Source organism: Zalophus californianus, chromosome 2 (assembly GCF_009762305.2).
Source record: "Zalophus californianus isolate mZalCal1 chromosome 2, mZalCal1.pri.v2, whole genome shotgun sequence".
NCBI classification, from domain to species: domain Eukaryota; kingdom Metazoa; phylum Chordata; class Mammalia; order Carnivora; family Otariidae; genus Zalophus; species Zalophus californianus.
In genome coordinates, this window is record NC_045596.1 from 176,372,950 (window position 1) to 176,386,762 (window position 13,813).

At 40.0% G+C, this 13,813-nt stretch overlaps 1 protein-coding gene across 1 annotated transcript in view; it reads right to left on the reverse strand.

The window, feature by feature from the left end:
- Positions 1–5,009, reverse strand: part of TNKS (tankyrase) — a 204,797-nt gene extending 199,788 nt beyond the window's left edge. Inside the window, exon 1 of the mRNA XM_027597791.1 lies at positions 3,122–5,009. Coding sequence (XP_027453592.1) covers positions 3,122–3,797 — 676 coding nt within the window. The 5' untranslated portion in view covers positions 3,798–5,009. The remainder of the gene's footprint in view (positions 1–3,121) is intronic.
- Between the last annotated feature and the right edge of the window lie 8,804 nt (positions 5,010–13,813).

The following is a 13,813-nucleotide window of genomic DNA, read 5'->3' on the forward strand; positions in this document are numbered from 1 at the left end:
AAATTCTTAATTCTGCTGCTGGAAAGAACTGTAATATTTTTAAAAGGCATAAGGATTTAAATATGACTTCACACCACTTCTGAGATCTTTAAAATGGTTTCATTTATTCTCTGGAACTGTAAGCTCATTTCTAAATGGAAATTTAGGCATTAACATTCTTTCTCTCCAATCTTTGCTTGGCTAGATTGGACTCATCCTTTAAATCCCTATCTATCTAGAAAGACGTCCTTAAAAGCTCAAAACCAGGATAAGACTTCCTATTGCCCCTCCACCACGGTGTATTACAGTAACTCCAGGTTACTAACTTTGTGGGGTTCTGTTATTACTGCTGTTCTTGTTTAGTCTTCCCTATTAGACTGTAAGCTCCATAAGGGCAAAGACTATCTGCCACATCAAAATTGTGTCAGTATTTAACATGTGACCTATGACAAGTAACAGAACATTTGTAGAACAAATGAATTACAATTTCTAAACTTTTCCATCCAAGGGATTGTTCCAGTTTCCTCTTTTAAAACAGCTTTTCCATGACAATCCCATTACTCACATTCTAACCGACTAAGTCAACTGAGAATTACTGCTAACTACTCAACCTACACAGAGAAGACCAGATTTAACCAATTTGTTGTGCTATGCACACAAACATGAAAGTATGATAAAATAACTACAGAGTGTTACATTTTTATACCATGTAGAGTTTCACTGTTTTTACGATTTCCACAACTAAAAAATTTATTTCTTAAAAAAAAAACAGTTCAAAGTCAGGTTCTCAAAATTACAACATTACAGGACTGTGTTTTACTGTCTGTCTGGTAACTTATCTCCGCACACATAAAACTCTAAAACATAATAAAAAGTTAACTATTGTGGCAAACAGGAAGAAGTTATTTGGGAGACAAGCAATATTTTATGTGTGACTAAACCTAAATAAGTACATTATCGTAGAAATAAATATAACTATCCGTTAATGATTATTTATAATGCAGTATGGTGAGGAATGACAAGATCTGTGATATGTGGGGGCGCCTGGGTGGCTCAGTCGGTTAAGCAGCTGCCTTCCGCTCAGGTCATGATCCCAGGGTCGTGGGATCAGAGTCCCACATTAGGCTCCCTGCTCAGCGGGAAGCCTGCTTCTCTCTCTCCTTCTGCCTGCCGCTCTGCCTACTTGTGCTCTCTATCTTTCTGTCAAATAAATAAATAAAATCTTAAAAAAAAAAGATTTGTGACATGTGCTATTAAAATAGTCCAATTTGGAATAAAGTATGCAAAAGAAAACCTTAGTTGATTCATTATATCAGACCTTTCATGTGACCCAAAGAAAAAGAAATGCTACTTCATCTAAAATAAGCAACACCCTTGAGCAAATACCTAGTTATATGGAAGCCCGTTTATGATTCAATTCACTAAATTCCTAATAGTATGTATACTATCTAGTAAGTATCTATACATCAAGAATGGATCCCGTAATCTAATATTGACTTCCTGTGTTTCTCATATTGCTGCTCCTGACCCATTAATGAACCACAAACAGCAGTTGTAAAGAAATGAATGGAATAGGATATAAAATATAAGACAACACATGTGATAAGGGAAAGTATTATTTCCTGAAACTTTTGGTTTAGTTTCTGTGTGAGACGATGTAAAATAAATTTCTAAGTATAGGCTACAAATAAAATGTGTGAATGCTACTCTTGGGAGTTTATGCCCCCAGTTATTTCTTTCCCCAAAACACTGCAAAAGCAGAAACTCTCCATCACAACTACTCACAAAATGAAAAGTGACCTTAACCCAGGTACAAGTTTTATTAGTTTAAGCTTGATTTCACAAGCTCTAAAATCAAACTGAGTTCAAATCCAGGTTCCACGACTTTCTGTGTAAATTTGGACTTTTTTAAACAGTATGAGCTTTGTTTCTGTCATCTGTAAAATGAGGGTAACACTATCTTTCAAGTTGGGGTAAAAACAAATAATACATATAAGTTCTTAACACATCTTTTACCATAAATAGAACAAATTAAGAGTGATATGTATTAGCAACATAGAAAGAAACTTAACAGAAGGTATTTAATGTGTTATCTTTGATGTTTGTGGGTGTGTGTTGCTTTTTCATTTTGTATTTCTATCCTATATGAATTTTATAATGCATATATAACATATACTTTTTCATGTAGTTTCTAATTTATATAACCTTATACCTTTATTTTTTAGAATATAATAGTAGATATCTGAGCAGTGACATTACAGTCCTTTTTAAAATGCTTTTAAATACTGTATTTTATAAAAGTAAATTACGTGTTTTTAAAAGACAATGGTCAACTACTTGATCAAAAAAAAAAAAAAAGACAAAAAGTATGTGGTCCAGGATTTAGGAACTAGCATGTTTTTTGGGAGAACCAATGTGCCAGATGCTTCTCACTAAGTCCTCACACAAACTTAGCATATCATTTTTGCCAAGAAAACTGAGGCAATCGAGATAAGGTAAACTGTCAGACAAGTAACAAATAGAAGTGTCCAGGACTTCAAAGCCTTTATTTCTTTCTACCATCACGTAATGCATCCAAATACTCTTCTCCAGTTGTTTCATATAGACATATTTTAATCTACCCAATTAGACTGTAAGCTCCTTGAGAAAGGGGAAAAGTTTCACAAATTTCATTTGTCTTTCATTGGCTTAGTAAGATTACGATACATCCGTAAACACTTGTTGAGTCAAACTTCTTTTGGTCTAGACTGTTCTCATGGGACATACTCTTGTTGTAAAAACGAAATAAACTACCAAACAAATGACAAAACTCTTAAGACTGCCCAAATCTAACTTTATTCCTTCACACTCGGAACTGAAAAAGTTTTAAGTATACCCATATCCGGAGACTACCACTAAGGGAGTTTGGAAACGAGTGCAAGTATCACTATGCAAACACTAAAAAAAGAATGGATTCACACATCCCCCTACCACGCCCCCGTCATCCAGGCATTCTCCTAAAGAAAGGAACCTCTAGTCTTCCGGTGAGGTGTTGAAGAACCATAACCACGCCCCCATTCTATTCCATCATTAACTTGTTTTCTATCCTTACCCGGACCCCAGTCCCCAAGACCAAACCCCTTAATAAACAAAAGTCTCTGACCTGCAGCGAAGTGCAGGGGAGAAGACTTCCGGCCGGCCATGTCCTTAGCATTCACGTTTGCCGCGTCCACCAGCCTCTTTACCCGGGACACGTCCCCATTGCGACAGGCCTCCAACAGTTCCCGTAGGGCCCCGCTCACTGCTGGGACCCCTGGCCCAGGTCCCGCTGCCCCAGGCCCCAATGTTGCTGTGGTGCTAACTCCTGCCGCCTCTGGGCTCTCCGCCAAGCTCGATCCAGGGGAGGATGGAGAGGAAGATGAGGAAGAAGTCGGGGAAGAAGAGGACGACGGTGAATTGTTACTGCCACCGCCGGCTGGGTTGGGAGCGACCCCGACGGCAGATGAAGCGGAAACCGCCGGGGCCACGGGAGCGGCGGCGGCGACGGTACAGATTGTGCTGGTGGTACTGCAACAGCTGGTACTGTCAACCGGGTCCGGGGATCGAGGCCTGTCGGGCGGATCCCGACTGCCATCCCCCTCCGGCAGCGCTAGGCCGTGCCGCGGGGAGGAGAAGGGGGCCAGGCCACCCGCCGTTGGGGAGGCTGGGGTGGTCCCCGGCGCCAGGCCGGGGCTGAGTGGGGGGGGAGGTGGTGGCGGCGGCGCCGAAGCCCCTGGGGCGGACTGGAGCTGTTGTTGATGATGGTGGTGATGATGCTGAGAGCGACGCGACGCCGCCATCTTCGGACTCCCCCAGCACTGTCACTGCGGCAACGGCCCCCACCGCCCGCCCTCACTTCCGATCGCTAGACCAATTAGCGTCCAGCGCACAGGAAATGATGCTAGGCGGAGTGGGAGGGGCCAAAGAGAAGGAGGGAAGTATTGGCAGCTCAGAGAACAGCCATGGAAGGGGGCGTGGCTTTGTGACCGAGGGGCGGGCTTTGTGACGCCTTGGCGGGCAGGCTGCGGAGATTTGAAAGTTGGAACTGACTACTCCCTAAATGGGGCACTTTTCCTCCATTCTCGCTTTCAGCTTGCTTACCTTGCCCTGTTCTGTTCTGTTGCCAAGTCACCTTCAGTCTTCTGTGTCTTACTCCGAAGTGTGCTCCTGAGGTGTAACTCAATGCAAGAAGGGAATGTTTATCATTTATCATGTCTCAAGTAGCCTCGTCTGAGAAATGGAACTGAGAGTATACCTCACAGAATTGTTAGCAGAATTAAATGAACTAATGTATACAAAGCGCTCTGACCGTTAATAAAACATAACCATATTTAGCCCATTGGTAATTTTTTTAAATGGAGTCTGGCCCCCTCCGCCCCGTTATTCCTTTGGTCTCTATGTCCCTTCTTGTAAGTATTCTCGCTCTAGCCACTTTGTTAATACTGCCATTTTGTGGGTCAGAATGCCAGGACTGCAATTCAAGCTCTGTAATTTACTAGCTCTGTAAATTTGTGCAAGCTGTTTAATCATTCTGTGTCTCATGTTCTCTGCAAAACTGAATGAATAGTTCAATAATTGTTAACTACTAAAATTATGATTTTTTTCTATTCTGTTATCTCTGTAGTTTTATTTCTCACCTTAAGTTTGACTCAAACAATTATGAATATGTTCCTTTTGAATTCTTTTCAGCTGAACCTCTCTTTTCTCTCCTTCCCAAACTAAGATAAAAACTTAACTACTATCCATCACTCACCTTCAGATGACATTCTTCAGCAACTACTTTTTCTCTCTTTCCTCTGCCTGTGCCTACTTTTTTGGCCTGCCATCAAAAGAGATGTGTCCGTGCATGGGATAATCTCAGTGTGGTCTCTGTTTCCTGCCTCCTATTTAATAGTAAACTAGGCATTGTGGAAGTTTAGACAAACAGCATTATTCCAGGAGAGGGGACATAGATGGAGACTGTCTTAAGAAAAAACAAGGTTTACATGGGTCAAGTAGAAATCTGTCTCTGCAGAATATTAAACCAGGTGATAAATCGTTCTTTTATATGTTCATTATTAAAGGTAATTACTGTGATGTTAATATTCCCACCTAAATAAATAGGTAGGTTTATTTATGACTACCATCTACATAAAACAAGGTCAGGAACATAGTTAATATTATGAGTGACATTTGTTATCTCATCTGGGGTTACAGATTATAACTGAACAGTATTCATCTGTTTCATAAATTTGTGCCATTGTTTACAAATACATGGCTGGATAGGAAAACTTCATCAGTACAACCAAAATCTGTCACAATACACATTCTCCTGGTTTTGAATCTTAAGTTAATGCACAGCACAGGATAGCATTGAGAAGTTGGGTTTATCAACATAAGACATTAGATGCCCCTAACTCACCTTGTGCCCCCTTGACTATGGCCTTCTCCATGAATGGGAGGCATAAGAAATATCCCACCTGGTCCTGTGATGGCCAATTACTCATAGATCGTGAGAAGTAGTCATGTTTACCCTAATTCAAATGCATCTACTGTATCTGTTTATCAGTACAAATAAATAAGAAAATTTCTGCTGGATAAAGAGAAAAAGGCCAAATGGCCTGAAACTATCCTACTGGTAAAATATGTCTGAAAATGCATTTGATCAATTGGAAATTGCTTTTTCCCCCTCCAGTGGAAGGTAGTAAATGTACTTAACATTAAGTATTTATAAGGTTTAGGTTTATATGGACTAATAGTGAGCTCTAAACAGGAAAGGGCAGATATCATTACCTAACCTTTTACAGCTAAACACAATTCCATGAGGGATGTACTGTAATCTAATGAAAAGAGCAAAGCTTGAAGTCAAACGAGCTTAATCATATCTCTGACAATTACTAGTTGGTTAATCTTGGTAGATAAGCTTCAGTTCTGTCATTCTAAAATTCTGATTTTATTGTAGCATTGTCATGAGGATGAAAAGACCTGGGTGTTTTGTAAGTCCCTCTGGAGTGTTATTTTCATTCTTTTATGAGGCATACATCAGATATGAATAGGAATTCATAGCTAGTATCGATACTACCTCCTTACAACTTCCTCTGTGAAAAAGAGAGTGACTGGGAATAAATATCCAACATTTTACATGTAGCAGGAATCTTAAGTAAGGATCAGGTTTAATTGTTTCCTCATCTGAAAATTCAAGATTTTATACAGGCCCTGACTATCTGCAAGAATTGTTGAGGATCATAGTTGTGTGGCATATTGCCATTTTCAAAAATATTTTCAGAAAAATCATGTCCATGTGGTATAAAAATGTGAACACACAGCACTATCTTGAGCCATACTGTTGACACAAAAGAGCCACCCACTCAAAGGGCACTTGCCTTCTGGACTATGATGTAATGTTTGTTTTCCCCCAGGGGGATCATATGAACATACTTTGTAAGTTACACAGTCATTAACTTTCAGTGTCCATAGTTCAATTAGACTTGGTGTGGTTATTCCATCCATGTACTTCTCATTAGTCTGCCCCAGATCCAAGTTCACTGGTAGTATCTCAGATCTACTAAATCTACTTATTCTTCCATGCTCTGAGCAAAGGCTTCTCTGCAAATTCATGAGCACAGGCTAGAGCTTAGCTGAGGCAGTGTCATTTCTTCACCTTGGCCTTAGAAGATAAGTTATTCTCATGCCAGAGATGCCCATTGTGCCAATGGCCCAGATTTCTCTCTCCGAAGGTGGTACAAAGCTGAGAGAAATTTTAGCTGAATTTCCATCTGGAAACCCTAGAGAATATTTTTTGAAAAGCCATAGACGGGCAAAAATGACAACAGCTGCAATCATGCTAACCATATTGTATCTGAGGAAGTTTAATTAAAAGAAAAGGCTTAACAACTTATTATAATGCAAGACGGTATTTTAAAGATCTCTATATATTAGTTTATTAGCATTTTCAGTTGCTTGATAAGATACCTCTTATGTAGCAGGGTCCTCTGGATACTGTTCCTAAGACATCTAGAGTCTGCCCCCTGATAACTTGAATTTTCTCCTGGTGTGGTCTTTATACTTGGCACTGGTCACTTCAGTGTGAAGTATTAGTTCTAGGCAGAGAGACAATGTAACATAGTAGTTAAGAATATGGACTCTGCATTTAGACTGCATGGATATGAATCCTAGCTTTGTCACTAACTAGGTATGTGTGATTAAAGGATGCCACAACCTACATTTTGACAGAGATAAATCAAAACCTATTTGCTGTGCTTTAAAAAAAAATGATAAACAAGCTTTCCCACTAAAACATTATTTGCCTTGTAAGCATTTTATACAAAAGTAATTAAAATCATATATCTGTATATATGCACTCCATTACAGATTAGCATATGGCTTCCTCCCTCAAAAGAGTTTATAAATACCTGCTATCCCCCAAAGTCATAAACTTTAGAAAAGTTCCAGAAAGTTCTGGAATGTATTGATAAGGAATGGCATAAGTAGCTAACAATGCATATGTAATGATGCAGTGGCTTATGTAAGTTGGGGTGTAGCCAACAGAATAGGGCTGATGCAAGCGCAAGCCAATAGATCCTGAGGCACGCCCAGAGTGCTCAGCCTCCCTAGTCAGAACATGGGGCTAGCCAGCCAAGCCATGATGAATATATATCCCCTACTATCAGGGGTTGTGGACTACCACATAATGACCAAAACTTCACCCCTGGTGAAGACTGGAGTAAAGACCTTGGCAAGCAGAGTCCACTAGATCTACAGCTGGAGTAAGTGGCAGCAGAGACATTGAAAGACATTAGTCAATCTCTAAACAGGTGGTGCGGGCCTTCTGCCAGCTATCAACTCTTGCTTACTTGCAGTTGTTACTTGGCTCATTGAGGGAAACAAATGAATGAAAGTCATTTGAGTTAAATGGTATTTGTGTGCAACTTCTCATGGTATTTCCTACTCCTTTGTATCTTGTCTTTGTTTTGACGTTGTTGCTCAGAAGAAGACATTGAGTAATCCAGGAGAAGTTATTTAACCTCTCTGTCAACCCACCAGCAAGGTGAGGAGATGAAGAGTTGTGAGAAATAAATGAGTTAATATATGCCAAGTGCCGGGTGTTATACGCAAATAATGAATCATGGAACACTACATCAAAAACTAATGATGTAATGTATGGTGATTAACATAACATAATAATAATAAAAAAAACAGTAATATATGCCAAGTGCTTAGAACAGCTCCTAGCACATGATAAATGCAGCTTATTCGGGAAGATAGATGCACCCCTCTGCTTACTGCAGCATTATTTACAATAGTCAAATTATGGAAGCAACCCAAGTATCTGTTGATAGATGAATGGATAAAGAAGATGTGAGATATATATATATATATATATATATATACACAATGGAATATTATTCAGCCATAAAAAAGAATGAAATCTTGCCATTTGCTACAACATGGATGGATCCAGAAGGTATAATGTTAAGTGAAATAAGCCAGTCAGAAAAGAAAAATACCTTGGTGCACCTGGGTGGCTGCAGAACTATAAAATAATAAATTCATGTTGCTTTAAGCTACTGAATTCGTGATAATTTGTAATGGCAGCGATAGAAAATGCATGGAGGGCTTTGTTGGAAAATGGATCGACATGAAGGCCCTAGCCCATTTTTCTGCACGACAACAGGATGAAGTTGCATAGTTGCTGCCACTTGGTATTGCTGGAGGGCAATTATTACCTAATGTTTCTTTTATTAGTTTATATCTAACTGGCTTTACTAAGTTAAGGTCCTGGTCCCTATAGACACAGGACTGTTTTCTATGTATCCCATGACATACCAGGCAGGTTACCAAAATGAGTTAGAACTGGCCCTAAATGTTGAGTGTTTATGGTCAAGTGTGGGGATAGAGTCGTAAACACACAATGTCAACACAATGTTGTGAATGCTCCAAAGGCAGTGCATACAGGGTGCCCTGGGAACCCAAAGCAGCATGTAGCCCAGTCCTGGGTGAGCACACAAGGAGGCAACGACTCTATGTCACACTAAGATCTGAGCCCCAAGGAGCAGCATCATCACTATCATTTCTATAGCACTGACTATATATCATGTATATATGAGTTACGGTACCATATATATATATATATATATATATATATATATATATATATATATATATATATATATATATATCTCCTAAGTGCCTGGTCTACATTAATTCATTTAGTCTTTCCAATAACTCTATTATGGAGGTATTGTTATTAAATGTATTGCACAGATGATAAAATAAGGAACTAAAAATGTAGGTTGCTTACCAAGTCACATGACCATTAAGTGTGGAGTCACAGTTTGAGCCAAGGTATTTTGGTTCTGGTGTCTAGGCTTTCTGCCCCTGTCCCACACTCCCTTCTGTGGTAACCCTGCACCTTTGCTTGACTTCCAGGAGAGAAATTAATGCCTGTGCTCACAGTGAGACCCACATCTCCCCAGGAGCTTGATTTTGCCCTGATTTGCAGAGAAACTAATTCTCTTCATGGGAGAAATAACTCCTCCTCTTGCCCCAGTATTTTTGCTGGAAATGGCTTCCACTAAATGTGGTGCTTTAAGGAGGCACAGAAAGTAGCCAGACAGGTGGATGAAGGTAGAACAAGGGAATCCTTGCCCTCATCTTTCCTCCATTTGTACGTAACATCCTGGATGGTTCCATCCATACCCATGATGCTAATAACACTTGTCAGGTAGTCACTTTTTATTGAGACACTTAAGGTATGTCAGGTCAGTTTTAGTAATAATTAAGTTCAACCACAATGAATGAAGCAGATTATATATCACTATGCAGGTTAACCAAATTCTTTAGTGCTGTATATCCATCCATCCCATCCAACAAATATTTATTGAGTGTATACCAAGTTCATACCAGGCACGATCCTACATTCTAAGGATACAGCAGTGAACAAAAAAGTTCTTGAAACTTCTATACCCACCTAGGAGAAATAGACAACAAATAGGTATGGTATATCAAGTGGTGATAAATAATGCTGTGAAAAAAAACTGAAAAAAAACAGGGTGATGGAGATAGGGTTATAATTTAAAATGTGTTCAAGACAAACAAATAAATAAAATGTGGTTAGGCCAGGTCTCACTGAAAAGGTAATATTTGAGCAAGGATGTAAATGAGGTCAAGGAGCAAACCTGGGTATGTCTGGGGGAAGAGAGCTCCAGAAGCAGGTATAACAAATGCAAAGGCCCCAGGGCAGGAGACAGTTGGCATATTCAAGGAAGTTCATGTGGAAGGAGCAGAGTGAGTGAGGAGGGGAGAAGAAATAAGGTCAAAAAATAACAGAAGATCAGACTGCACAGGGCTTTAAAGTCCGTAGGTGAGTTGAGGGGTCATCGAAGGGTTTTGAGCAGAAGAATGACATTATCTGATGTATATACTTAAAAGCTTACTCTAGCTGCTGTATTGAAAACAGATTCTAGGGAGGAAGAGGCTATTAAAATGTAAGAGATGATGGTGACAAGAAAAAGGAAAGAATGACTCTAAAGTTTACCTGAGAATCTAGAAGGAAAGAATTGCTGTTCAGGGGACATACATGGAGAGTAGTTTAAGGAGAAGATCAGGATTTTGTTTTTAGACATGTTAAATTTAAAATTACTGTTAGACATTCAAGTATAGGCAGTTGGGTATATGAGTCTAGAGTTCAGGGGGTAGGTCAGAGTGAAGGTGCAAACTGGGAGTCATCAGCACATAAACAATTTTTAAAACCATAAAGCTAGACGAGATCACCAAAGGAATCACTCTAGCTAGAGAAGAAGTCTAAGGATGATCTTTGAGGCATTCCAAACCACTGCTAGGAAGGAGCAGCCAAAGGGAAAGAGTAAAACAGGTAGAATGTAGAATTCTAGAAACCAATGAAGAAAGTGATTCCAGGACAAGCATAGTAGATTAAATTAAAGATCCCCATTCTTGGGGCGCCTGGGTGGCTCAGTCATTAAGCATCTGCCTTTGGCTCAGGTCCCCAGGGTCCTGGGACCGAGCCCCACATTGGGCTTCCCACTCTGTGGGGAGCCTGCTTCTCCCTCTCCCACTCCCCCTGCTTGTGTTCCTTCTCTTGCTTTGTCTCTCTCCATCAAATAAATAAATAAAATCTTAAAAAAAAAAGATCCCCATTTTTCACCCCTCCCCGTGTCCATGCTTTTTGCCATACGACAATGTAAGTATTCCCCCTAGAGATAGAACATATTTACAGGTCCTTTGATTTGGGGCTCCAAGACATGATTTTCTTTGGCTGATAGAATGTTGGTGGAAATGCCAGTGCCGGATCTGAGTCTAGATCTTACTGGCTTCCTATGTTTCCACTTGCCCTCTTGCAGGAGTAGGCATGACCAGATGAGTTCGCTGGCCCAAGAAAGACTGGAGACATGGGCAGTAGACCTGAGCCCATCCTGCTGCCTGGAGCCCAGGCCCTGGTGAGCCAAGCCTAGATTAGAAGACCCCTCATGAGACCCACAGATGAATGGACAAAATAAATGCTTTCAACTACTGAGTTTGGGGGTGGATTTGTTACATAGCACCATTGTGGCTGTGTAGGAAGGATAACCAGGAAGTGGTAGGTAAACTGCATCAATTATGACTGATAGGACAAAGATCAGGATTGAGAATTGACCATCAGCTATAACTACATGGAGGTGGCTGGTGCACTTGAAAAGCAGTTTTATTGAAGTGGTGAGGTGATAGCTTGAATGGAGTAGGTTCAAGGAAGTGTGGGAAAAGAGAGATTGAAGAAAAATAGTAGAGACAATTTTTAAAATAAACTTTGGGTGCAAAGGGAAGGAGAGGAATAAAGTAGCAACTGGAAGGAGGCATGATGTCAAGAGCGCTTTTTTAGTGGAGGTACTTTTATTTCCTCTTTTTGTTTTCTACTCTATCATATTTTTCTTAATGAATAAATGAAATTTATATCATTTTATAGAATAAGTTTGCAAATATTTTCAGATCTTCCATTAAAGTAGTTGAAATATCATTGCGACTTATTCAACCCAATTCCAAATATTTAGATATCATATTTGCCAGGATCCTCTTTTTTAATAATAGCTCTGTTGAGATACACTTCACATACATACAATTCACCCATTTAAAGTGTACAGGTCAATGGTTTTTAGTAGACAGTATATTCAGCATTGTGTAACCATCACCACAGTCGATTTTGGAACATTTCCCGCACCCCCCAAAAGAAACCCTGTACTCCTTAGCAGCCACTTTAGAGAAGGATTTTTAAGATGGAAAAAATAAAGTGTATTTTTCTGCTGATGAGAAGAAACAGTAGAGAGGGAAATTCACGATGCAGGAGGTACAGCAGAGAATTGCTGGGCAATGTGTCCTTAGAGAGGTAAAAGTGTTGACTGAGCTCGAGAGGACAATCACTGACAGTTCATCCTTAGTTACAAAAGAAAAGGCAGAGTATATGGACATACATACAATAAATGGCTGCAGATGGTAGTGGGAGATTTAGAAGACTCCTGACCATTTCTATTTTCTCAGTGAAATAGAAAGCAGAAAATGCAAAACTTTCTTTGTTTCTCCCTGCATCTCATTGGCTCAAATTGGGTCCCATGTCCATTCAGAAGTATGACTTTATTATTGTTTGCGTTTGGAGATGAAGCATGGTTTAAGGAGATGTATATGGGTGCCAAGTTGACAAGGTGGATGGTGATGCTTAGTCTTATGTGTCTTCTTGGCTAGGCTATTGTACCCAGTTATTTGATCAGACAATAATCTAGTGTTGCTATGAAGATGTTTTGCAGATGTTTTTAGCACCTACAATCAGTTGACTTTAAGTAAAGGAAATTTTCTTCCATTTTGTGGGTGACTCTCATCCAAACAGTTAAAGGGTTTCCAAAATAGGCTCAAGGTGGGTGAGAGGGCAGTTTTAACTTTCAAACAAATTCCACTTTTTATTATTTTATGATTAGGGGAGGCCTATTTAATCTTATCTGTCCTTTTATGTTTGAGAAGGTGGGACCCACGTCTTGTCCAGAATGGATTTCTCTATTACCACACCTTGACTACACTGTTTACTCCTGGCTTTTCCAATTTGTTTACAAGCCTCAGTACTGGATGGTATTCCACAATGGATGGGTTTCCTTCCCTTGGCACCTTCCTGACATTCAGACTATACGAAATACACAGGCAAAGCTGGCTTTGAATAGGAATAATTATGGGTATCACAGAGGAGTGAGCAGTTCTTGCTACATAAAGTCACAGGAAGAATGAGCTGGGCTCTTTTCAGTTTCCTGCTGTATCCTCCAGACCCTGGGTCTGGCTCGGTGTCAGGAAGGAAATGAGTGCTAGTAAAATCTAGTCCGTTGGGAGATCAGCAGGTCTCTGTCCTCTCATATCCTGGAAACTACCATGCTGGCCTAAACTTATGCATGATGAAGAATGGGTTTTTTCTCTAGCAATCAAATTTGATCTCTTCATCCAAATTGTTCCCCCAAAATATATGCTAAGTTAAAGTATATATGATCAGAATTGTTGCCACAATGGGGCTTCTCTCTTTGACAAGAAATTCTGTCCTTTCAAAACTTCGGAGTTCTATAAGGGGCCTTAAAAATAAATTTTTACAATCCTTTCTTATATCCCTTTTTTGACTATTCTGCATCTACTTCTGTATCCCTTTTCACAGTTAAGGATAAAGTCCTCAAGATGATTTTGTCTTGGGGCTCCTGGGTGGCTCAGATGGTTGAGTGTCTGCCTTCCGCTCAGGTCATGGTCCCGGGGTCCTGGGATTGAGTTCCACATCAGGCTCCCTGCTCCTTGGGAGCCTGCTTCTCCCTCTGCTTCTCTCTCT